At 56.7% G+C, this 23,379-nt stretch overlaps 2 protein-coding genes across 4 annotated transcripts; both read right to left on the reverse strand.

Moving 5' to 3' along the window:
• Nucleotides 1-258: 258 nt before the first annotated feature.
• HDHD3 (haloacid dehalogenase like hydrolase domain containing 3) lies at nucleotides 259-4,451 on the reverse strand. 3 transcript variants are annotated; one of them, XM_008273421.4, is made up of 2 exons: nucleotides 4,323-4,451; nucleotides 259-2,879 (listed from the first exon to the last, which is right to left on the reverse strand). In XM_008273421.4, the coding sequence occupies exon 2, from the start codon at nucleotides 2,743-2,745 to the stop codon at nucleotides 1,990-1,992; it is 756 nt and encodes a 251-aa protein (XP_008271643.1). In that variant the 5' UTR covers nucleotides 2,746-2,879; nucleotides 4,323-4,451; the 3' UTR covers nucleotides 259-1,989. The 3 variants fall into 3 exon arrangements, with proteins under 3 accessions (XP_008271643.1, XP_069922440.1, XP_017205566.1); XM_070066339.1 differs by having other exon boundaries at nucleotides 259-3,331; nucleotides 4,323-4,423; XM_017350077.3 differs by having other exon boundaries at nucleotides 1,848-2,875; nucleotides 4,323-4,422.
• An 8,778-nt stretch (nucleotides 4,452-13,229) lies between these two features.
• On the reverse strand, nucleotides 13,230-23,379 carry ALAD (aminolevulinate dehydratase). The gene is made up of 12 exons (XM_002720421.5): nucleotides 23,227-23,379; nucleotides 18,499-18,689; nucleotides 16,531-16,581; nucleotides 15,994-16,090; nucleotides 15,507-15,642; nucleotides 15,313-15,396; nucleotides 15,132-15,220; nucleotides 14,811-14,866; nucleotides 14,637-14,724; nucleotides 14,463-14,549; nucleotides 13,988-14,117; nucleotides 13,230-13,388 (listed from the first exon to the last, which is right to left on the reverse strand). Exons 2-12 carry the CDS (start codon nucleotides 18,609-18,611, stop codon nucleotides 13,327-13,329), a joined length of 993 nt encoding a protein of 330 aa, XP_002720467.2. The 5' UTR covers nucleotides 18,612-18,689; nucleotides 23,227-23,379; the 3' UTR covers nucleotides 13,230-13,326.

Genomic DNA, 23,379 nt, shown 5'->3' on the forward strand with positions numbered 1-23,379 from the left:
GGCATCCCGTACCACAGTGCAGTTTTGGGTCCCGGCTGCTCTGCTTCCAGTCCAGCTTCCTGCTAATGTACCTGGGAAGGCAGCAGAGGATGGGTCAACTCTGTGGGTCCCTGCCACCCATGTGGGACACTTGGATGGGGTGCATGGCTCCTGGCGTAAGCGTGGCCCAAACCTGGGTTTTGTGGCCATTTGGGGAGTAAACCAGCAGATAGAAGATCTGTCACTAAGTCCTTCAAATAAATAAATTAAAAAAAAAAAAAAAAGAGAGAAACCACTGTTTAATCAGGGGAGGCCACAACATAAGACGGTGAGGGTCAACAGTCAGTGACTGAGACAGCACAGGATGGGGACAGCCACAGCCTGTCATTTCCGGCCATGCAGGCACACACACCCAGAATGGCCAGGAACAGAGATCTTTGGAGAAAAACTGAAAACACTCCTGATTTTTACGTGAAATCTCTTGATGTTTAAGTTTGGTCAGTAAGTTATTTCAAACTCTGGGCACATAACTGCAGTCCACAGGACTCCGACTGAGGGGCAGTGGTTAAGACTCGGCCTGGGATGCTCGCACTCCGTACTGGAGTGCCTGGGTTCAAGTCCCGGCTCCTTCCCCATTCCAGCTTCTTGCTAATGCACACCCTGGGAGGCAGCAGGTGATGGCTCAAGTACTGCCACCCATGTGGAAGACCTGGATTGAGTTCCAGGCCCCTGGCTCTGACCTGGCCCAGCTCCAGCTATGGTGGGCATTTAGGCAGTGAACCGATGATTGGAGGATATCTCTGTCTCTGTTTTCCAAGAAACAGTAAAAATAAAGAACACCTGTTAACAACTATTCGGGTTGAAATGACCTTGGAGGCCCTGGCAGCTGAGACCACACAGCTTGTGACCAGCGTCCTCACTGCTGGAAGCTCAGGAATTATTGTTGCGACACCAGCTTTGGCGCCAGGCAGACAAACAGGGGTTTTGGTGAAGTTTGAATGTATCAGCCCTGCCTTTGCCTGGGCAGCCACGGCCCAGCGGTCTGGCTCAAAGTCAAGCTCCTCCAGTTGGCACCTGAAGGCCTCCATGTCCCCCTCCCCGCAGTGGCCGTCAGTCCACAGTTCAGCGGCCTGCTGCAGGATGTTCTCTGCCCATCTCGTCGCCACTCCCTGCAGCCAACCGCAGTTCAGGGTCCACTCCAGGGCTCCCCCTGGCTGCAGGCACTAGAACATGCACTGTGTGTGCCTGTCTTGGCATCTTTAAAACCCACCCCACGGCTTTAACCTCTCATTGTTCCCCCTACCTGCCCCTCCTGCCACCCTGGGCGCATCTTTGTCCCCAAGACGGGGGTGTCTTTCCCTGCTCTCTCAGGACCTCCACTGCGTTGGAGCTTTGCAGTGAAGCCTGGATCTCTCATTTGCAAAGCGGGAGGCGCACTTTTGTGCCTTAGTAGTTTGGAGGGTTACGTACGCCTATCATGAACTGAACACGCAAACACAGGGCAGGCCAGGTCAACAGTGCCGGGCCATGTTCTGCCTCAGATCTGCTCAGACTGGGGGGCTGTGGACGGGGTCCCTACAGCCCAGCTTTTGCACCCCGGTTTTTCAGGCAGCTCTGACCTCTCACATCCAGGGAGATGGCGTCGCAGGGGCTACAGGAGAGGCCTCCGTTGGGATTCCTGTGTTGACTCAAGCCATGTCTCGGGTTTTGCATTTCAGCTCTCCCCCGACATAGGGACCCTGTTGCTAAAACAAAATCTGAAGATGCCCAGTTTTTCAAAGCTAGCTGGCCCTGGGTGAATCTCGGGGGAGGGGAGGAGGATGCATGGTGGCAAAGGGACACAGGTGTGAAAGAGAATGAGCAAACAGTCCCGGACCGGGCAGCGGGCAGGGCTAAAAGCCAGCACTCACTGTTTATAGGCAGAACAGGCTGTGGGGGGCAGAGTCCAGGAGTGGGGGGAAGGAGGCACTGCTCGTCTCCAGTGGCCTAGGACCACGGCCCTCACCACATTCAAAGCCCTGGGGTGGAGCCCTCTAGGCGGTCCAGGGCAGGCAGGAGACGGGACAGAGAGGGGAGGATGTGTTCTTCAGGGACGGAATCTCTGACCGCAGGCTCCAGAGGCTCCGGGCCAAGCACCAGGAAGCCGTGCATGCCCACAGCCCGCGCCCCCTGGTAGTCACAGCGGTAGCTGTCCCCGACGTGTGCTGCTGCTGCGGGCTCCACGTGAGCCAGCCGCAAGGCCTCCTGGAAAATGCGGGGGTCCGGCTTGGGCCAGCCGGCAGCCTCAGAGGTCAACACAAAGTCGAAGTGCTCCCGCAGGCCCAGCCCCGTGAGTACGGCCTCCAGCCGCCGGTCAAAGTTGGAGACCACCGCCAGCCTCAGACCCCGCCGACGGCAGCCCCTCAGGGCGGCCTCAGCCCCCTCCAACACCTGCCAGTTGGAGGGGCTGCTAAAGTCCTCATACAGCTGCTCAGCAATGGGGGCCACGGCCCGAGCGTCCTGGATGCCTGCCAGGTGGAAGGTCTGCAGGACCACGTCCAGCCACCAGCGGCGGGAGGTGAGGCCCTGGCTCAGGCCGTAGTTGGGGAAGCTGTGGCTCTGGGCCCTGTGGGCCTGCCTGAAGGCTTGGCCCAGGGCTGCAGCTTCCACCTTCAGCCCGTGGGCTCGGGCCTTGGCGGCATACTCTTCCCCCAAGGGGCGGCGCAGCCTGAGCAGTGTGTCCGTCACGTCCCACGTCAGCAGCCGGATCTGCAGCCTGCGAGCCATGGGGCAGGCCAAGTCCACGGCCCAGAAGCAAGCTAAGCTGGACAGTGGCACTCCTCCACGGCCTGCCAGTCTCTGCTCTCCAGGCGTCGGGGGTCAGACTTGCTGGCTGACATGCGACCTTTGGGGACGTCTTCCTGGAATGAGAGACAGCCAGTGAAGGTTCCGACTGTGGTGCTGCCCGCTCTGTGAGCCCAGGACAGTCCCTCTCTGAACCCCTGTCTCATGGAAGAGGACTCATTCATTCCAACAGCGCTCGGTTTCTGAGCCCCTTTATGAGCTAGATGCTGGGGAATGGGAGATGTCCAACCTCACGGCATTCGCGGGCAAGCAAGAGTACGAGATACAGCTATTAGACAAAGCACTGTGCAAGCCAATGAAGTCAGAAGGGACCATGTGGATATGAATCCAGAGACCCAATCCAGTCTTTGTTGTCGGAGAATTTCCCAAGCAAGTGAAGAAGCTTCAGTGGAGATCTAAGGAATGGAGCTGCAGGAAGCAGAGGTGGGTAGTGGAAATAGCAAGTGCAAAGGTCCTGAGGCAGGGCAGAGGCCAGTGTCCTGGATAGAGCGGGGCCAACTCAGGCAGCCTTTGTAAATCAAGATAAGGAAACAATTATGACTGCTATTACTGTTATTAGTAATGTCAAAGATAAGGGGACTATTACAGGCCATTTGAACAACGTCTTGACTGTTTAACAGGGCAGACTGAGCCAGACAAAGGCAGGTACTTGCCTAGGGTCACAAGTGAGTCCCAGCACAGCCAGGAGTAGAACCCAAACTTCCAGAGTCCCGGGAAGGCCAGGACTCCCTTGCTCTAAACGCTTCGACATTAAAAACAACAACAACAACAACAACAACAACTTCGGTGAGGACCAGAGAGCGGAGAGAGCAGCCGGCTCCGCGCTGTCCCCAGCCTCTTGGTCCTTCCTGGAGGGGCCGACACATGCGTGGGAGGAGCCCCAGTGGAGGGATTTTGGACTCCAAGCACAAAGAAACAGTTCCCAGCCTGGGGTCCAGAAGTTGGCTGCGGCTTCCTTCCCCAGCCGGAGCTGGTTCCAGACAGGCCCCTGCCGGCCCGCTGAACCTGAGGGGCCGGGGTTCAGGGTGCAGCCGACGTGCTGCTCAGAGCGGACCGGGGCTGGTGAATCTGGCGCTGAGTGTTAGAAGCAGCGCTAAGCAGATGAGTTTCCGTCCGTCTGCAACTTAGGGAGGGAGGCGGAGCCAAAGACCCCCTCGTTCTGCAGGTGGGCAGAAGTGGGGAAGCGGGGGAGGGGTCGGGGAGGGGCGGGGACTTGCTCCAAGTCACTCAGGGTGTCACAGGCGCGGCCCAGACCACACCAAAGGGCTCTGCTTCCCAACCCACTTCTGGAAGCCGGGGCTGGGGGCCCTGGGCTGCAGGCCCGACCGGCTCACCCCCCTCCCTGGGCTCGGCGGACGCTAAGTCCAGGTAACCCTGAGTGAACGCAGTCTCCGCAGCGGCCAACGAATGAAGCTGGGCCCGGGCTCCTGGGCGGCCTTTTCGGCTGCAGCCCCTTCCCACGGCCCGGCGCCTGTCCCTGAACCCAAAACTCAACTCACCTGCCGGCAAAGAACGGGTCAGGAAGGCCGCCGCGCTGCACGCCGGCTCCAGCAGGCGCTCCCCGCGCGCACCGGGCCCTCGGCCGGGCGGGGTCACGTGGGCCGCGGGGCCCGGCCCCCGGCGCCCCGCCCCCTCGGGGCCCCGCCTCCTCATTGCCGCATCCGCGCGCTTTCGGGACTCTGGTCTCACAATCCCCAGAGGGTGGTAGGAGGGAATTGCGTTTAGTTGGAGACATTTTGCTAATATTGGAGTCCTCTGCAGTTACCCAGATGTATTTTGTTTTTCCCTTTGGGGGCGAAAAATGATTTGGGTTTTGTTTGCAATATAATGCATGCTCGTCTCAAAAACATTCCAAAATCAAGTAAATAAGACTGACGGGGTGGGGGTGGGGCTCTCTTGGAGATGTGGGCAGGAGAGGACCAGAGATCTGATAAGGAGGCAGCAGGGGAAAATCAAGGGACAAGTACTCCAGGTGAGCAACTGACAGTGAGGGCTGGAGCCCCAGCCTGGTTACTGAGAGCAAAGGCCATGGGGCTGGGAGGAAAGCAAGGCTTCTCCACCCCTATTCCACTCCCCAGGGGTTGTGACATGAATGTATGCTGTAAAAAATCCCCCTCCCTTTCTTAATATTTTTTTACTTATTTGAAAGGCAGAGTTACAGAGCAAAAGAGAGGGAGAGAAAAATCTTCCATCCGCTGGTTCACTCCCCAAATGACCGCAATGGCCAGAGCTGAGCAGATCTGAAGCCAGGAGCCAGGAGCTTCTTCTGGGTCTCTCACGTAGGTGCAGGGGCCCAAGCACTTGGGCCATCTTCTGCTGCTTTCCCAGGCCATAAGCAGAGATCTGGATGGGAAGTAGAGCAGCTGGGACTCGAACTGTTGCTCATATGGGATGCAGGTGATGTCACAGGTGCAGGTGTCACAGGCCGGGGCTTAACCCACTGTGCCACAGGGGCCCGAGACATTTTTCTAGAAGCGCACAAACAGGTACATGATTTTCTTCCTTCATCCTCTCTACCCCTACTCCTCCCTTTGGAAAAACAGAGCCTTTCTGTGTCTCCCAAGGCTGGGGTGGGTTCACTTCAGTGGGACAACCTCTGGGGGAACCTGACTGGGTTCAGGCCTGGGAGTGTGGAGTCTCAGACCTTGGGGGACTCAGCTGCCAAACTGGTTTGTGCCCCAGGCTTGGTTCTCAGGAGTGGGGGTTGGGCAGGGTGACTACGGGGAGGCCAGGGGTCCATCTGCATTTCTGAGGTTCCTCCCTTGGGTTCTGGGCCCAGATCTGCCACCTGACCCTCTGTGAAGCCTCTGTTCCATGCTTCCTCTGTGGGCTTCGGGCTCCCCACGTGCAAAGTGGAGGGACTGGACAAAAGAACTTCCACCTACAGTTCAGGCGAGCTTTTAGGTTAATTTCTAAGATAATTAACTTTGCCCATCAAACCTCAGTTTCTCAGTATGAAAATAGGGTACAAGGATATCTACATCAGTATCCAATGAACTCACATGGGAAAGCTCTTCAGGAAGTAAATGTTGACTCTTTTGGGATGAGAAAGTGGAGACTCCTGACAGGTTAAGGTCAAGGCCACATAGTGTTTCGACCCAGGGCCACCTCCAGGAAGGCAGCATTTCCAGGACTTCCCTGTGAAGGTGCCCCCTCCATGCGTGGCCCTGATTTAACCCCGTTCTCCAGGATTTGCTTGTCATTTTACCTGGGTAACTTGTTGAGCAGAGTAAAATGAACATTGTGTAGCACAGGAGTCAGTGACAAGTTTCCACTACTCAGAAACAACCTGCTTTGTCATTTGCCAGTGTATAAGTGGGAACATTTACTGGACATGTTTTCCTCCGTAGAGGTGCCCGATCTTCTGCAGGTGCCATCCCTTGATGTGTTTCATGGGGGTGTGGCCTGCTGCTTGCTTCTGGAGACACCTGGCCTGTTCCCGTTCTGGATGCTGGCTTAAGTGACTTCTCTTAGGGAAACCACGATTAGTACATAAGGATATTTTCGCTCAGATTTTTTTTTTTTTTTAAGATTTATTTGAAAATCAGAGTTACGGGCCAGCGCCGCGGCTCAATAGGCTAATCCTCTGCTTGCGGCGCCGGCACACCGGGTTCTAGTCCCGGTTGGGGCGCCGGATTCTGTCCCAGTTGCTCCTCTTCCTGTCCAGCTCTCTGCTGTGGACCGGGAGTGCAGTGGAGGATGGCCCAAGTCCTTGGGCCCTGCACCCGCAGGGGAGACCAGGAGAAGCACCTGGCTCCTGGCTTCGGATCAGCGCGGTGCGCTGGCCGCAGCAGCCATTGGGGGGGGGGGGTGAACCAATGGAAAAGGAAGACCTTTCTCTCTGTCTCTCTCTCTCACTGTCCACTCTGCCTGTCAAAAAAAAAAAAAAAAAAAAAAAAAGTCAGAGTTACCCAGAGAGAGGAGAGGCAGAGAGAGAGAGAGAGAGAGAGAGAGAGATATCTTCCATCCACTGGTTCACTCCCCAATTGGCTGTAATGGCCGGAGCTGTGCTGATCCAAAGCCAGGAGCCAGGAGCTTCTTCCGGGTCTCCCATGCGGGTGCAGGGGCCCAAGGACTTGGGCCATTTTCTACTGCTTTCCCAGGCCACAGCAGAGAGCTGGATCGGAATTGGAGCAGCTGGGACTTGAACTGGTTCCCATATGGGATGCTGGCACTGCAAGTCAGGGGGTTAACCTGCTGCACCACAGCGCCGGCCCCAGTCCCTCAGATTTTTATATTGAAAGCACTACTAAGCCCAGGCTGAACCCTCCAGGCACATATCTCTCTTTACTTTTAATTTTCCATTTATTTACTTTTGTTAACTTTAAAAGTACACAGAAAAAAAAAAGCAAAAAAGTATACATCCCATACAGGCAGCACCCACAGCAAAAAAAGAATTTTAATTTTTTTTTAAAGGTAGAGACAGAGAGAGAGAAGGAGGGTGGGGGAGAGGGAGAGAGAGATCTTCCATCCACTGGTTCACTCCCCAAATGGCCACAATGGCCAGGACTGGGTGAGGCTGAAGTCAGGAGCCAGGAGCCTCTTCAGGGTCTCCCATGTGGGTGGCAGGGACCCAAGCACTTGGGGCATCTTCTGCGTGCGCAGGCAGGGAGTTAGATCAGAAATGGAGCAGCTGGGGCCGGCGCCGCAGCTCACTAGGCTAATCCTCCGCCTTGCGGCACCGGCACACCGGGTTCTAGTCCCGGTCGGGGCACCGGATTCTGTCCCGGTTGCCCCTCTTCCAGGCCAGCCCTCTGCTGTGGCCAGGGAGTGCAGTGGAGGATGGCCCAAGTCCTTGGGCCCTGCACCCCATGGGAGACCAGGAGAAGTACCTGGCTCCTGCCATCGGATCAGCGCAGTGCGCCGGCCGCAGTGCGCTGGCCGCGGCGGCCATTAGAGGGTGAAGCAACGGCAAAAGGAAGACCTTTCTCTCTGTCTCTCTCTCTCCCTGTCCACTCTGCCTGTAAAAAATAAAAAGAAAAGAAAAGAAATGGAGCAGCTGGGGCTCAAAGCAGCGCTCACATAGGATGTCGGCACTGCAGGCGGCTGCTTAATCTTCTATGGGACAGTGTTGGCCTGAGAACGAATATTTCTGTCACCCTGGAGCTGTTTGCTTTCAATGGCTTCTCATTCCATAGTTTCAATACAGCATGCATTTTTTTGTTTGTTTGTTTAAGATTTATTTATTTGAAAAGCAGAGAGAGACACAGACCCAAATGCCCACAATAGCCAAGACTGGGCCAGGCCAAAGCCAAGAACTAAAAACTTCATTGAGGTCTCCCCCATGGGTGGCAGGAACCCAAAATTTTGGGCCATGATCTGCTGCCTCCAGGGAGCCTTAGCAGGAAGCTGGACTGGAAACTCCACTCTGATAGGGATGTAGGCAACCAAGCAGCAGCTCAACCCGTTGTGCTCCATCGCCTGCCCCTTTAGCTCAAAGTTTGTTTAGAAGATTCGTCCGTGTTGCTGTGTGGTTGCAGTTCCTTCCTTCGCATACCAGTAATATTCCATTACACGAACAGGTCACATTGTACCGCTGGTGGACATTTGGGTTAGCTCTAGCTTCTGGTTATTGCACATATTACAAAATGCTGCTATGAACGTTCTTGAGCATGTTTCTTGTTGAGCAGACCTGTATATTTCCAGCTACATAAATACCTAGGTGTCCACGTTTCTGTTGGATAAATCACTGTCGTCAGCTTCGCAGATGTTCCCCTTCAGTAAAGGGCCAGTTTCTGAAGTGGTGCAGCCAATAATCGCTGAGTTTGTTTCTCCACATTCTTCTTCTTCTTCTTCTTCTTTTTTTTTTTGACAGAGTAGACAGAGAGAGAGAGAGAGAAAGGTCTTCCTTTTCCGTTGGTTCACCCCCTCCCCCCAATGGCCGCTAAGGCCGGTGTGCTGCAGCTGGTGCACCGTGCCGATCTGAAGCCAGGAGCCAGGTGCTTCCTCCTGGTCTCCCATGTGGGTGCAGTGGCCCAAGCGCTTGGGGCATCCTCCACTGCCTTCCCGGGCCACAGCAGAGAGCTGGACTGGAAGAGGAGCAACCAGGACTAGAACCCGGTGTGCCAGCGCCGCAGGCGGAGGATTAGCCTAGTGAGCCGCGGTGCCGGTCTCTCCACATTCTTAACAATTGCCATTTCTTTTTTTAACATTGGGCATTCTGATGGTACTTTTCTTAAAGATTTATTTATTTATTGGAAAGGCAGAATTATAGAGAAATCTTCCATCTGCTGGTTCACTCCTCAAATGGCCAAAATGGCCGCAAAATACAGGGCTGGGCCAGACCAAAGCCAGGAGCGCAGAACGCCCATCATCCAGGCCTCCTACATAGGCGGCAGGGGCCCGAGCACTTCCGTCATCCGCTGCTGCTTTCCAGGCTCATTAGTAGAGGGGAGTTGGGTCGGGACTCGAACCAGTGTTCATAAGAGATGCCAGCATCGCAGGTGGTGGTTTAACCTGCTGCACCAACCACAACACTGGCCTTTCATTGTGGTATTTTTCTCCCTGTGGCTTTAATTTTAATTTCATCACCGACTAATGAAGACAACACCTTTTCATGTGTGTTGCCAAGATTCGTTTATTTATACAACTACACATGACTAAATCCCTGCTATATATAACATGTATAGAGATAACACATATACGTATAAAGCTAAAGTCCACCCAAGACAGTCCCTTCATAATCCCTTCCTTCCCAAGATTCCAAGGAGTTCGATGTGGTGGAGATGACCATTTACCTGGAGAGCCATCGTCTCCCTCTCCCTTAGTGAATGAACCTGGGTTGTAGCTGAGTCTATGGCCGCCCTCTTGAACTATTTTTCAACTTCCCATACACAATGAGTGTGGCCATGTGACAAAGATGATGTAACTTTCGGATCATGCCCATATTAAGAAGGGTCATGCCCTCCAGTTTGTCCCCTTCCTGCTGCCTAAACAGAGGACCTGGTGGTAGGAAATAGAAGCCACCATCTTTGATCATGAGATGGAAGACAAGATGTGTTGAGAATAACAGAACTGCGGGGTAGGAGCTAAGACACTCCTCCCCCCACGCCACCCTAACACACCGGATGTGGCTGACCAATCAGCCCTGTAGAGCTTAGAATTAAATTTGCATATTGAGCTATTGTTACTTTAACTTAACAAACCTGAATCTTGACAGAGAGTGACTTTAGAGTTGAGTGTTGAGTCTTGAGAAAGTGACACTTAAGCTGAGATCTTAACAGAAAGACACGGATACATACCCGGGAGCAAGACGTTCCAGGCAAGGGGGAGCATGTGTAAGGGCTCTGAGACCTTGCCAGCACTCTGCAGCTGTTTGATTGTGTCAGATCCCAGACAGTCCAACTCCCACGACCCCTGACTTAAACCACGGTGCCACACCAGCTCGCAATAAGCAGTAGCAAAATTATGGGTGTAACATCATGCTGTGATTTGCTCCAGGAATGGGAACCAGGACCTAAGGGCCCAGTTGCCTTCAGGCATCATGGTCTATGGGAGTGGTGGCCCTCTGGAGTGGGGACTTGGCACCTGGGGTGCTGGCCTGGTATTGGCTCCAGTCTTCGTTTTGTCTAGAGACAGTAATGGCTGGAAGGGTCTGAGTAGTCCTGTGGGATCTAGTTCCTGCACAGTCTGTCTCCTGCTATGCAGCCTGCTCTTGCTAGTAGTGATTTTATCCCTGGGCAGAGTTCAGCTTTTACAATCCGGTGAGGCTCGTCGGCATCACAGCTAGAAGACTGAACAAGACTGGACTTACTCCCCCCTCAGCGGTACCAGCTTGGACTACAGCTTGTCACCAATTTCCCAAGTGGGGAAAGGAGCTCCTGACCTGCTCCCTGCCCCACGTGCACTCTGCCAGTTCCCTCTGTCAGGGCCTCACAGCAAGCCATACTGAGGTTCTGGGAGCTCTGCCATTTTCCACCAACTCACTGGTGGAGAAGGAAATGACTGGTTTTCGGAACTGGATTGTGATAAGGACAGGTGTGGCTGGGGCCAAGGACAAAGGCTCTCAGGGAGGACTGCTCCCTCCTAGCTCTGGGTATTTGCGTCAGCCCGGCTTTGCTCTCAGGTGGGCTTCGCCACTTGGCTGCAACACAAGCCCCCGTAATCCTAGGCTTTAGTGATCCTGGAGACAGGGATCCATTCTGTCCCATCACTCACAGCAAATCTCTGGGCGCAGGTTACCTGGCTGACCTCTCAGCTCCGTCACTGTAGATGATGGTATGGTGGCTGGGGACACCATGGTCGCACACTTATTGAGTGCCCTTGGCCTAGTGACATGAGCCAAATCCTCACGTGGCACACTCGTTCTTGGAATAGTCTCAGAAGGCTGCTGTGGCCTTGGAGCCCCTGTGTAGGGCGGCCCTGGTCTCTGCCCCCAATCAGCTCCAGCCACACCAGCCGTGTATTCCCCTAGTTCCTCCTAGTCCCCAGTCCGTGCCCACCCATTTCCTCTGCTTGGAGTGCACTTCATAAGCACATCTTGGGGGCGGGGGGCAAATGCCAGTTCTTTGGGCTCAAATGCCTTCCCACCCACTCAGGTCAGGGAAACTCCTCATTCTGCTGTGTCCACTACTTGCTCCCTGAGGGGCACAGATACAGAGTTGTTTGCTTCCTTCGGTGTGTACCTGCAGGGCAGTGTCCCTAGTACAGAGCTGGGTCCTGTATTTGCCTGGCCGCAATGAGTCTGGGAATGGCTCTGAAGAACCTAACCATTTTCAGCAAGAAAGAGTTCAGGGTCCATAAGCTAAGACGGCTCAGGTTTCTGGTCTGGTCTTCCCATGGCCCGTCGACCTCACAGCTTGTCTCCATTGTGTGCTTCAGGCCGCCGGGTGGGAGAACCAGGCCCAGGCTCCCTGGGGAAGGGGAAGTTTTGGGTCGCCTTGAGCCCTGATTTTTGGCTGGTCTATTTCCAGAAGGCTTAGGACACGGTGAAATCATTCTTAAAAGTGAGCTGGCCACAGCCCTGGGGGGCACTGGTCTGAGTACAGGAGCTGCCAAGAGTTTCTCAATTGTAATTGGAAAATGGATTGTACTACTTTAAGGTCCAAACTGAAGTTCCTTTGGCCCTAGGGTCGGATTCGCTGTCACTCTGCAGATTGGCAGGTGGACTTGCACTTGGCCCCTTGCTAGCTGGATCTTACCTTTCACTAGGGGGAAATGTTATGCCTGTGTTAGTCTTGGAAGAATTGAAACCACCCTCCCTGCTCCAGCTGCTGGAGCCAGAAAGCCAGAGAGGCACGCGGCCTTGCTTCCTCTGTCCCCTTAACCGCCACCTGGATTTGCCGAGTCAGCAATATCTGCTAATTCTGCCTCCCAAACGTGTCCTGGAAATACCCGCCTCTTCCCGTCACTGCCACCTTCGCAGCCAAACGCAAGAGAAACTGGGGCAGGCCCAACTCCCGGCTGAGGTCCTGCAGATGGCCTCCGGGCAGATGCGAAACCCAATCGCAGCTTCCTCCAAGGTGCGGCATTGGGCCTGGCCGGCCCTCCCGGCCTGGTCCCCGCTTTCCTCTTCCTCATCCTGCCTTCACAGCCCTGCCAAGCCCCTCCCACTGCAGGGTCTCTGCACAAGCCGCCCTGGGGTTCTGTCCGGGGGTTTGCGCAGCCTCTGGTGCACCTCCCTCCTCTCTAAGGGTCTTTCCTTCCCGGCCACCTCTTGAGAAGAGCCCCACCCCCCAACCCCGCTTCCGTCTCAGACCTTTGCTTTCTTTTAGAGCACAGCACTGTTTGCACCTGCTTTCCTCAGTCTGCCCTCTTCTTGTCTCTCCCCCATTCTCTATGTGAATCCCACCGAGACAGAGCTGTGTTGCTCTGCCCCGGAGCCCAGCACCGAGCCTGGCACAGAGCCCAGGTCCTCAGCCTCCGGAAGACAAAGCCTTCCTGGCGGTGGCGTCTCCAGCATGCAGGGACTCCCTCTTCGCTTCTGGATTTTGTGCTCAATGTTTCTGCTCGCTAGTGAGTGACTCTCCTCGGGGCTGACGGCTGGGAGGAAAAGTGGAGATCTCGGGCAGCTTGTGGGGAACCGCCTCCCAGCGGGACTGCAGCAAAGCTCCACTCTAAGCGGGACACCTGCCCAGGCCTCAAGTGCCAGCACCCAGCTCTGCTGCCGGACGCCCCAAGCCTTCCGGAGCTTCTCAGCACCCCAGATCCAGCTGCAATCCTCTTCCCCTAAAGCTTCAAGCCCCTCTCCCGGGTTCCACCACGCCTGAGCCCGGGACTCATGGCTGCTTTCAAGCTGAAGCCATACAGCGGGAAGAGCTGGGATGGCAAAGATGAGCCCCAGCGCTGGCTGACGCAGGGTAGGGTGAGGATGTGGCTGGGAGCGGTCAGAGGTAGCAGCGCCTGGCAGAAACCACGGAGGGCCACTGTGCCCCCGCCAGCATGCGAGCAGGAAGAGGGCACAAGGGCACAGTTCTAAAAGCAGCATTTACTTTGGTTTCCACTTTGCCAAGGCCCCGGGAACTGTCTCAAGTTCTAGTTCTTGGGTCTGGCACACTTGCTCCGTCACTCCTCCTTCAGCCACTGCAACAGCTGCGGTGTGTAGTAGGTGATGATGATGTCGGCCCCTGTGTTGGGAGAGAGGCAGGCAGAGGGGGGAGAGGCAGGTGTCGGCGCCGAGCGCATATCGTCTATAGCTGAGGGCGGGTGGGGAGGAAGAAGGCACAGGCAGCCCACAATACAACACTGTGCCTGCCTTGGCCTGCTCTAGACCTTGGCCAGGTCATTTTCTCTCTCCGGGCCTCGGTTTGTCCCTGTCGGAAACGCACAGTGGGGGAAGCAGCTAAGCTGCCAGTCTGTCTCCCCTGCTGGTATACTCTACTAACTAAACCCGTGTCCCCTGATGGAGTCACACACGTATGTACATATTATCTCATTTAATCCTCAGGGCTACCACATCCCCGGGATCTCATTCCCAGCTCCTAGACAAGGACATGAGGATTGTCCAACCCCTTACATAGAAAAAGTAATAGAGGGCTCTGTGTTCTTGACTGCTCCGTGTTCTGTCGCCCACAGCCTGCCCTCAATCTATGTCAAACTGTGTCTGCTTTGGGCACTGTAATCTCCAGGCATAAGGCTCCAGGATGTCTTGTGACTTTGTTTCTCTGGGCAAAGTGCCTATCAGTCCCTGTGGCACAGGTCAGAAACCCGTCCCCTGCCTGCTTACCTGCCCTGCGGAAGGCGGTCATGGCCTCCAGGACGGCTGCCTTGAGATTAAATGCCCCGGCCTGGGCCCCGTGCCACAGCATGGCGAACTCTCCAGAGACGTGGTACACGGCGAGCGGGAGCTCAGGGTGCTGCAGGGAGGCCGCGGTGAGCACCCGGCAGGACGCAGAGGGTGGGGGAGCCTCTGGAGGGGCCCTGCCTGCCCAATCTGGGACCTGCTTAGGCCCCACGCCCCTAGTCACAGCTGCCAGCAGTCTGGCCCCATCCTTGGACTGATCAATCACAGCTGTTCAAAGGCTCCCGTGGGTCATGCCCCAAAAGGTCATGGTAGTTCCTGGGCAGCACAGGGAGGAGGGGATTCCTGGGCAGGGGCACATCGCTTCCAACTCTGAGGTCCCCCACTCTCAGCCTAAGGTCCCGAGTCTGTGGCCCAACTGTCCTGTCCCTCCCAGGCCCCGTCCCTGCTGCCTGCTCACCTTGACCTTCACCTCCCGCACAATGTCCAGGTAGGGCATACCCGGCTTCACCATGAGCATGTCGGCGCCTTCTCGTACATCCCGGTCCTAAGGGAGAAGGGAACGGCGTGGCGGTGGCAGTGCGAGGAAGGAGACGTGCTGGGGCCGGCTGGGAATCCAGGCCCGGTCACTCACCACTGCTCGCAGGGCCAGGCCTCGCGCTCCGGGCGGCAGCTGGTAGCAGCGGCGGTCTCCGAAAGCTGGGCTTGACTGAGCCGCATCCCTGCGAGGCAGAGGCCGCAGGGTGGGCTCCAGCTCTGGGCTACGGGGCTGGGGATTTCACTGCAAGCTCCGGCCCGTCCCACTCACCGGAAAGGTCCGTAGAAACAGGAAGCAAACTTGGCGCTGTAGCTCATCACTGACACCTGTGAGGAGGCAGTGCGGTCTGGGCTCAGCCAGCCCTCCTCCGGTGTCCCAGTGTGATGTGACAGGCAGGGAGGGGGCCGAGGCCGGCAAGCACAGTGCCTAGCCTTGTATTCTGGGCCTCGATTTCCCCCTCTGAGGTCAGTAGCTGACGGGGTTCCCCAAGGCCTGTCCTCAGTTCAGTGACTCTCTGTGGCTAAGGGGGCGGGGCCGCTCCAGGGTCCCTCACCGCCTCCCCACACCCCTCCGTGCACTCCCCACCCATACCCTGTTGCCAAGTCCGTGTGCCAGGAGGGCCTCCTTGATGGCTTCCACGCGTCCATCCATCATGTCTGACGGGGCTACCACCTGACACCCTGAGGGGCAGAGGGTGGCCTTCAGAGCGCTGGGGCCTCCCCCAGTGGCCACTCAGTGCCTGCGGTGCCCGGCCCCCAGGGGGCTCATTTACCTGCCTTGGCGTAGGCCAGGGCCACCTCTGCCAGCCGCTGGCGGCTCTCCTCCGCCTGGAATGCTCCGTTTTCACCCAGGAGCCCTGCAGGACAGGTGGCTGCCATTGGAGGGGCACCCTGGGCCCTGGGGAGAGGTGGGCAGTGGCGGGGTGGGTGGAGGGAGTGGAAGGGCTGGTGGAGGGAAGGGGCTCACCGCAGTGGCCATGGGAGGTGTAGGGGCACAGGCAGACGTCACAGGCCACCAGGAGGCTGGGGAAGGTCTTCCTCACCAGACGGACAGCCTCCACAGCCGGGGAGTCCTCCGAGTCAGCGCCAGAGCCCCTCTCGTCCTAGGGGTGGGGCAGACAACGCAGTGTGTGTTGGGAAGGCACGGCGGGCAGACACCGGGACGTGCCGCCAGGGGCCCATTTCTCCATTTCTTTCCTTACCATAGGACCCACCCCAGGAGGGACAGTCGGCTGGCTCTACTGGCAGGGGGGACAGAGCGGGAGCCTGGCCTCCCCGATCAGGGTGTCACAGCCCTACTTGGCTTCTTGACCCAACGCAGGTGCTGTCTTAGGGGCAGGGGCCATGTCTTTCCACCTGTGGCCCCAGGGCCAGCACACGGTGTGGCCAGTGTGGAACCTCGGCTGGGCCCCACCGGCTTCCCTTCTTAGCCCTGCATCCCTAGGATTCTTCACCTTGGGGACTCTGCTGGGGACGCCAAAGATCAGGACACTGCGCAGGCCTTCCTCCACCAGGGGTCGCAGCATCTCCTCCAGCCGGTTCACTCCGTACCTAGGCCGGGGCAGGGTGAGAGGCTGAAGGCAGCCAAGTGCCGGGCAAGGGTCCCCTGGCCCCTGTGCACATGGCAGCAGGAGGACTCAGGGCCCACCGGAAAGGCTGTGATGGGAATGCCCCACTGCACTGGAGGGGGCACTGCGGCCCCTAGGAGCAGAGCTATGGCACTCAGCCAGGGCAGGCTCCTCCCAGGTTCCCCTCCCACCTGAAGGTCCACTCCCTTGTGCGTCCACGCCTCTGGCGACGGGCGGCTCGTTACTCTATGAGGCTGCCTCTGGCTGCCTCTCCTATGGTAGAAGAGCTCTGGCCCTGGGGAAGCCTTCTCTTGACTGACCTGAAGTCTGCCTCTTGGCATCTTATACCTCCTGGCAGCTGCACCTGCAAAATCTCTCCCTCCCGCCGCCTTCCCCTTGCCCCCCAGCCCCCACGTCTCCTACCTGGCCACTCCTGGGAGGCTGTTGATGGGCTGCACGTCATCGGGAACATCCCTGCAAGAGCGGGGGTGGGCTATGGATCGGGAGCCGTGGGAGGGACCGGTGGCGAGCGGGTGACTTGGGGGGGATGGATGGGAAGCTGGGCAGGAGTATGGGGGTGGAGATGGCGGGAGGAGGGTGGGATCCAGTGTCTGGCTCCCCTGCCCGGCCAAGCCCAGGGCCTGAAATAATAATAGGAACAAGAATCACAGTGGCGGTAAGAGCAACTGCACCCGCAAGAACAGCAAGCACAGGAAGGAGCCACGTGGCTGAGAGCTTGGCCTCTGCAGTCGGCAGGGCCTGCTTTCCTATCTCAGCCGCTCGTGAGTGACCTTCACCGGGTACTGTCCTAGGCTCTGCTGGTGCAACAGCGGACAAAACAGACAAAATCCCTCCGGCATGAGTTACCCTCTAGGGGGAATCAGCGCGACACCTTTCTCAGGCGGCTGCTGTCGGGACGGAACGGGACTGGATACGGGTGCCCTGCCTAGCACCTGGCACGCAAAGGCCTCAGAAACACCTGTGGTTGCCATGAAAGCACTTCAGCAAGTGTTTTGTGGAAAAACGAAACAAGAAGATGTTTACTTTGGTGCAAAAAAATTTGAAATCCAGATAGTTTTTTCATAAAAAAAGAGCCATTGTATGCATGGATTTAAACATTTTTTGTACCAAAATAAACTTTTTTTTTCATCTACTTGAAAAGTACAGCAACAGAAAGAGAGAGAGGGCAAGTCAGAGAGAAAGACAGAGAGAGAGAGAGATTTGTGTCCATTGGTTCACACCCCAAATGCCTGCAACAGCCGGGGCTGGGCCAGGCTGAAGCCAGGAGCCTGGAGCTCCATCCAGGTCTCCCATGCAAGGACACAAGCACGTGACCCATCATGCGCTGCCTCCCAGGGTGCATTAGCAGGGAGCTGGAATCAGAAGCAGAGTAACGGGGACTCAAACTGTCACTCTGGCACGGGGAGGAACATTCGGCCTGCAGGCCACATAAGGCTGGCCAAATCATTTGGTCTGGCCCTGCCAAGGCAACTACAGGTGGGACCTAAAATACAGTAAACCTAGAGCAGGCTAAAGTTTAAGCTGATAATATGGCCTGCGAGTGATGTGATAAATACCCAAATGGCTCTTGGCAGAAAAAAAGTTCCCTACCGCTGTGACATGAGATTCGTGTGTCCCAAGCAGTAGCTTAACCCACTGCTCCACAAGCCTGCCTCTCAACTTACCATTTTTTAAATTAATTTATTTTATTTATTTGAAAGGGGGAGAGAGGGGGAGGGGGAGAGAGGGAGAGAGAGAGAGAGAATGAATACCTTCCATGCACTGGTTTACAAATGGCTGCAATAGCGAGGGCTGGGCTAGGCCTAAGCCACAAGCCAGGAACTCTACCTGAGTCTCCCAGTGGGTGGCAGGGGCCCGCGTAGTAGGGCCATCTTCCACTGCCTTTTCAGTTGCAGTAGCAGGGAGCTGGATGGGACTAGAAGGTGCCAGGACTCGAACTGGGGCTCCCAAATGGGAAGCCGGAGTCGCAAGCAGTGGCCTAACCTACAGTATCTATGCTAGCCCCTCAGCTTATTTTTTAATTCCCTTTCCCGCAAACCATTAGAAGTACCCTGGTGCTATTGATCACTGCAGCCGACTGTCACCTCTTCACGGACACAGCACTTTAGAACCACAGAGCGTCTTCTCAGCTTCTGTCGTAACTGCAGAAGCTCGGGATGGCACGTGAGGCTCAGTGTTCCGATTCTTCAAATGGGCTGCCTGAGTTCTGTCCTAAGACTCCTACCCCTAACCAGCAGGCCACTTCCGATACCTTGACTTTCAAGCTGACAGTCCACTGCACCCTGCCCCACCGTGCCCAGCAATACCGATGCCCACTCCAGGGGGCCTCCCCCCCCCCATCACGGGCCTGGCCCATTCCTGGGGACTCACGTGACGAAGATGGGGTAGATGAGGTTGGAGGCACTGAGGGTGGTGCTGGCTGTCTGCCAGCTCCGGAGCAGCGGGTGGAAGTAGCCGCTGTGCAGAACGGACTGGGGCTGCATGGCGTGGGCCGGGGCAGGGGCCCAGGACACTCAGCTGCTTGGGACGAGGCTCCTGGGGCGTGTGCTGCCTGCTCAGCTCTGTCGGCGAAGGGGGAGTGGGGGAACACTTGAGACAAGGTCCCTCTCCCCAGGAGATGGTTACACCTGGAAGACAGGTCTTCCCAAGATGCCTGCCTCCCCTCTTTCTAGCCCAGTCTAGCTGTGCACCCTGTAGTTCACTGATCCCTGCTGGTCTATGACAGACGACTGGAGAAACAAAGGTAAGCCTAATGTAGAAGCTTTCATAGCAATTACAATCTCATGGTATAAAATTTTATATGACTGCTTGTTAAAAAAGAATACTTTTTTCCTTGTAATTTATTTTAGCAAAGCTTCAGTGGGTTAGAGAGAGAGAGAGAGAGAGAACAGATCCTTCCCTATGCATAGTCGGAGAATCATGGACCTACCCACCATTTAAATTCTATTTATTGCATGGGAAGTACCCATGTTCGAGGCAGAAACTTGACGCAAGTGCAGATAAGCAGGAAGAGAAAACTCCCCTGTGATTCTCCCCCGAAGCACCGTTCACATGTTGGCACATGGACTTCTGTCAGGCACCACACACGTTAAGAGACAAGCCAGCACCATGCGCAGACACCTGCACGCATGCGCCCTCCCCTGCCACCACCCAGCGGGGCTGCTGCAGCTTTTCCAGTCCAAAGAAGCTTCCTTGCATCATCCAAAGCACAAGCTACACCTTCTTGCTCTGCCCACCTGGTTCTTGCACCGGGAAGACTTGTGATTTCTCCACAACCTCCCCGTACCCGACTCTACCAGGTTCTCCCCTCCCTGCGGAGGCATCCTCCTTGCCCAACCTCTCTTATATAACAGTTGTGTATAGACCTGTCTTATCTGGGGGCAGGAGACAGAGCCTCTGCAGGGCAGGGGCCAGGCTTAGCTCAGGTCCCCTCCCCCACTGCACTCTGCCCCCAGGCTATCTGGCTCGCCCAGTAAACACTTGATCACGTGAAGCCCAAGACAACATGCTCTGCACGCCAACTCAGTGACATAAGCAGGAGGGAGCCGGGGTGTGCGCGCTTACATCTTGAGCACCTACTGTGTGCCAGGCCATGCAGATTTCTTGAGTTTGAGATTTCTTGAGTTTGTGCTCCAGGCCTGGGAGGTCAGGCTGACAGAGCCCAGCCACAAATGTACCGTGGCCCCTCCCCTGTGTGAATTACGCCAGAAGGCGAGGGCAGGGGCTTGAACTTGGCTTTGCAGCATGGGTAGGTTTAGCTTGGTAAAGGGAAAGAGAATGGGGTTCCTGCAGTCAGAGAAGGAAAAGGCCAGATGGGGAAGACGGGAGGAGCAGGTGAGCGCGTGTGTGGGTGGGAGGGAGGGGGAGCTTCAGGACTGAAGCCCAGGGAATTTTCCTGAGCAGGGAGAGGCGTGGCTTAGCCAAAACCTGCCTGGAGGAAGAATCCTGGAGATGGAGCACTGCAGAGTAGCCAGGAAGCAGTGAGCCCAGGGCCTGGGGGTCAGTGGGGGTGGAGAGGAAGGGCCCTCTTATCAGGGCCAAGAGGCAGTCTCTTAGGGCGGATGCTCTGAGCTTGCAGGCCCGGGCAGCATGAAAGGACAGGAAGGGGGGGGGGGGGTGACCACGCTCAGAGAGGCGGTGCAGAGCTGTGTCTCGAGTCTCCCTTCTGGAGATGCCTAAGGAATACTCAGTAGTCAAGGAGGGAAACGAAAATGAGAAGCGGAAAATCGGGCAGCCAGGCCCGAGTCCGGATGTTCCTTTGTACAAATGGGACCTCAAGGTCCAGAGATGGGCAGGGACTTACTCAAGGTCGCCCAGCAAGTTAGAGGGTAAAACAGCAGGACCAGAGGCCTGCTGTGTTCTAGAAGTGCCCTGATCTGACTTTCTCCTGTTTCTCAGGACCCCCGACCAGCCCAGGGGCCCCGTTTTATCTGGTCTTCCTCCTTGGTGGGGTTGGCATTATCAGGAGCCCCACGGGGACCCACCCTACTACCACACCCCTGGGTGGGCCTCCCCAGAGATGTCTCTGCTCCTAAACAGACAGGGGGGTCCCGACTGCCCATTTTGTGTAAGATTTCGCTCCCACATCTGGCAGGAGTAAGCCCAGCTCAGAGGGGCTAGGTCGCCTGTTGAAGATCACCCAGCTGGCTCACGACCGAGGCAGCAGCTGAATTGGTCCTAGATGCCAAATGCAGGGTTTTATGTACTATATGCCTTGATGCTGGTTAAACACTTGATTCACTGCCCACACTGTCTCCACTCTGGGTGACAGAAAAGCACACTGAGGGTTTTGTTATGCACAGGGCCCTGGACTGGCTGCTTCAATGATCTCACTGAATTGCAAGAATTGTCCTTTTAGGGGCAGAGCAATGGAGGCTCAAAGAGGTGCGGTGATGGGGTCCATGTCATTTTGCTGGAGTCGGGTCAGGTTTTGAAGCCAGGCCTGGGATTCACTTCCCAGAGCACAACCTTCGCAGCTTCTGGACCCCTGGGGCCTCTACTCCCCACCATCAGCTTCCAGGGGGCTGAGAGGACAAATGCCTGTCACTGGTCTCAGTCTGGCTTCACACATTTCACCCAAGGAAGAACTGGGGAGGGCTCGCCAGAGCGCTTCTGGGGAGCAGCATCTACCAGGACTCCTTTTATTTATTTATTTTTTAATTCTAGTATTTAGAAGGCAATTTCAGAAATGGGGGTGAGAGCTGTAAAAGTCCCACAACACTGAGCCTATTCGGCCCTTTGCATCCGAACGCGGAAACGGGGTGCAGCGAGGCAGGGGGCCTTCTCTGAGATCACACAATGAGGTGCACAGCCGGGAACTGACCCTGAGGCTCTGCCTTCTAGCCCAGTGCTCTGTCACCCACATCACACAGGCGCTCAAGTAACACCTGGGGAGCGGCCAGATGCTTCCCAAGGCACACCTCTGTCCTGCTGGGCCAGGTCCAGCCTGGGGCCTTGCTCTGTGAAAAGTCCCTCGAAGTTTGGGAGATTTTTTCACATGCAGGGAGGGCACCGCTCCCCAGCTAAGGAGGCTTCCAAACCCCAACTAAGATCCTGTGGCGCCCAGTGAAGACAGAAGCCAGCCTCATGGGGCCCTGCACCTCTGCTCGGTCCGGTCAGGGCAGGTGAGTGGTGCGGGAAAGCAGAGGAACGCGGTACAGAAAAACTGTTTCCAGGCCAGTCAGTCCCAGGTCTGGGCTGGGCTGTGCGGTGCAACTCGGTGCAAGCTCACTGGCCTTCACTGTGCGACCTATGCAATCTATAAAATGGGTAGATCCCATGTGCAAGGCTGTGGGGAAGACTACAGATAGCGAGGAGGTATGTGTCTGGCACCAAGAACGTGTGGCTAATTTTATTTGGAGGAGATGCCAGTGCGTGGAGTAGAGGGGTGGCCCTGGTGCGGTGGGAGGGAGTTCTGTCTCTAGGGCTCAAGGACAGCATCACAGAACAGGGGGCAGGGAAGTGTTTCCCACACTGCCTGTGCCTCCTCCCTTACATCCCCCACCTGACAGCAGCTAACTCGGGCCCTGAGAGCTGCCCCAGGTGGGCTGAGCCCTCATGGGCCCTGCTGAGGATTCCAGACTCTGTGCATTTGCCCAGGGAGGATTGGTAGCTGCTGCCAACTCTGGCAGGCTCTGCCGCTGGCTGCGGAGGAGGCAGTTGGGAGGCCAGCTAGGGAGAAGGTGGCCGGGGCCAGCAAACCCAGATTCCCAGGAGGGCCTAGGACGGCAGCTGTTGGACAGTTCTGAGAAGCGGCGGACTGGGCAGCCTGTTCAGTCACCTGCACTTCCCGACTGTGCACCCTGTGTGCTGGGTGCCGCGCTAGACACAGGAGCTAAAGAGAAAAACAAGACTCTGGCTTTGTCCTGGGGGCTTCGAATGAGCCTGATCTGCTCTGGGTTTAGCCATCTGGAGCTGGAAGGAAGAGCTGCCATCTGCACAGACTCTTAGAACGTCCCGGCTAAGAGGCAGCTGTGCACATCACTGAGACATGATGAAATGGCTCAGAGACGGGCAGACACTGGCTTGGGGTCACTCTGCATTCAGACCGGATCTGTCTCCAGCAGCCCAGTCCTCAATGCTCAGCACGACTTTTTGATACTTTAAGGACACATTCCACAGTTGCTCCCCATAGCTGGGCTGGCGGCGGGGGAGGGAACCCTGACACAGGATGGTTTAGCTTTGGAGTGGGACGAACACAAATCCTGGTTCTGTCTCTTCCCGGCTGCGGGACCTCAGTTTCCTCATTTGGTAAACGGGAGGGCTTGAGGCGACCTCAACGGGCTCCTGATAGGGGGTTCTCGGGCCAAGGCACGCATGCAACGGCGAGCACAAAGCGGCTGTTACTGTTCTCCCTCCCCCATGCTGCGAAGCGCCTCGGGCTCGGGGCTGACGGAGACTGCCCCAGCGATCTCCCAGACGAAACGGGGAGCCCGCAGCAGGACCCTGCAGCCCAGATGGGGGTCCCAGGAGAGCCGCTTCCCCGCCGCACCGCCGGCGGCGCTTCGGGAGCAAGGGAGTCTTGGTGCCACAGCCCCCATCGCGCCCCGGAGCCGCCCTCCCAGTCCGCCATCTCCCCGGGTGGGACCCTCAGCTCACCTGCCTCCCGGAGAGATCACGGACTCGGCTCCTGCCACCGCAGTTCTACGTTCTAGTACCCGGGGCCCACGTGGGGGCGGGGCAGCTCACCCGGAAGCAGCACCCCCACGGCCCGCCCCCTTAGGGCAGCCCCGCCCCGGGGAGGACCCGCCC

Source organism: Oryctolagus cuniculus, chromosome 1 (genome assembly GCF_964237555.1).
Source record: "Oryctolagus cuniculus chromosome 1, mOryCun1.1, whole genome shotgun sequence".
NCBI lineage: Eukaryota > Metazoa > Chordata > Mammalia > Lagomorpha > Leporidae > Oryctolagus > Oryctolagus cuniculus.

Bases quoted from the DNA above. Each gene is read 5' to 3' on its own strand.
- HDHD3 (XM_008273421.4), bottom strand. From the start codon at position 2,745: ATGGCTCGCAGGCTGCAGATCCGGCTGCTGACGTGGGACGTGACGGAC.
- ALAD (XM_002720421.5), bottom strand. From the start codon at position 18,611: ATGCAGCCCCAGTCCGTTCTGCACAGCGGCTACTTCCACCCGCTGCTC. The intron at 16,091-16,530 runs GTAGGAGACGTG...GCCCCGGCCTAG, and splicing joins AGCCTCCCAGGAGTGGCCAG to GTACGGAGTGAACCGGCTGG. The intron at 14,867-15,131 runs GTATGGGTGGGG...GCCTCCTCACAG, and splicing joins CACACGGACTTGGCAACAGG to GTGTCAGTGATGAGCTACAG.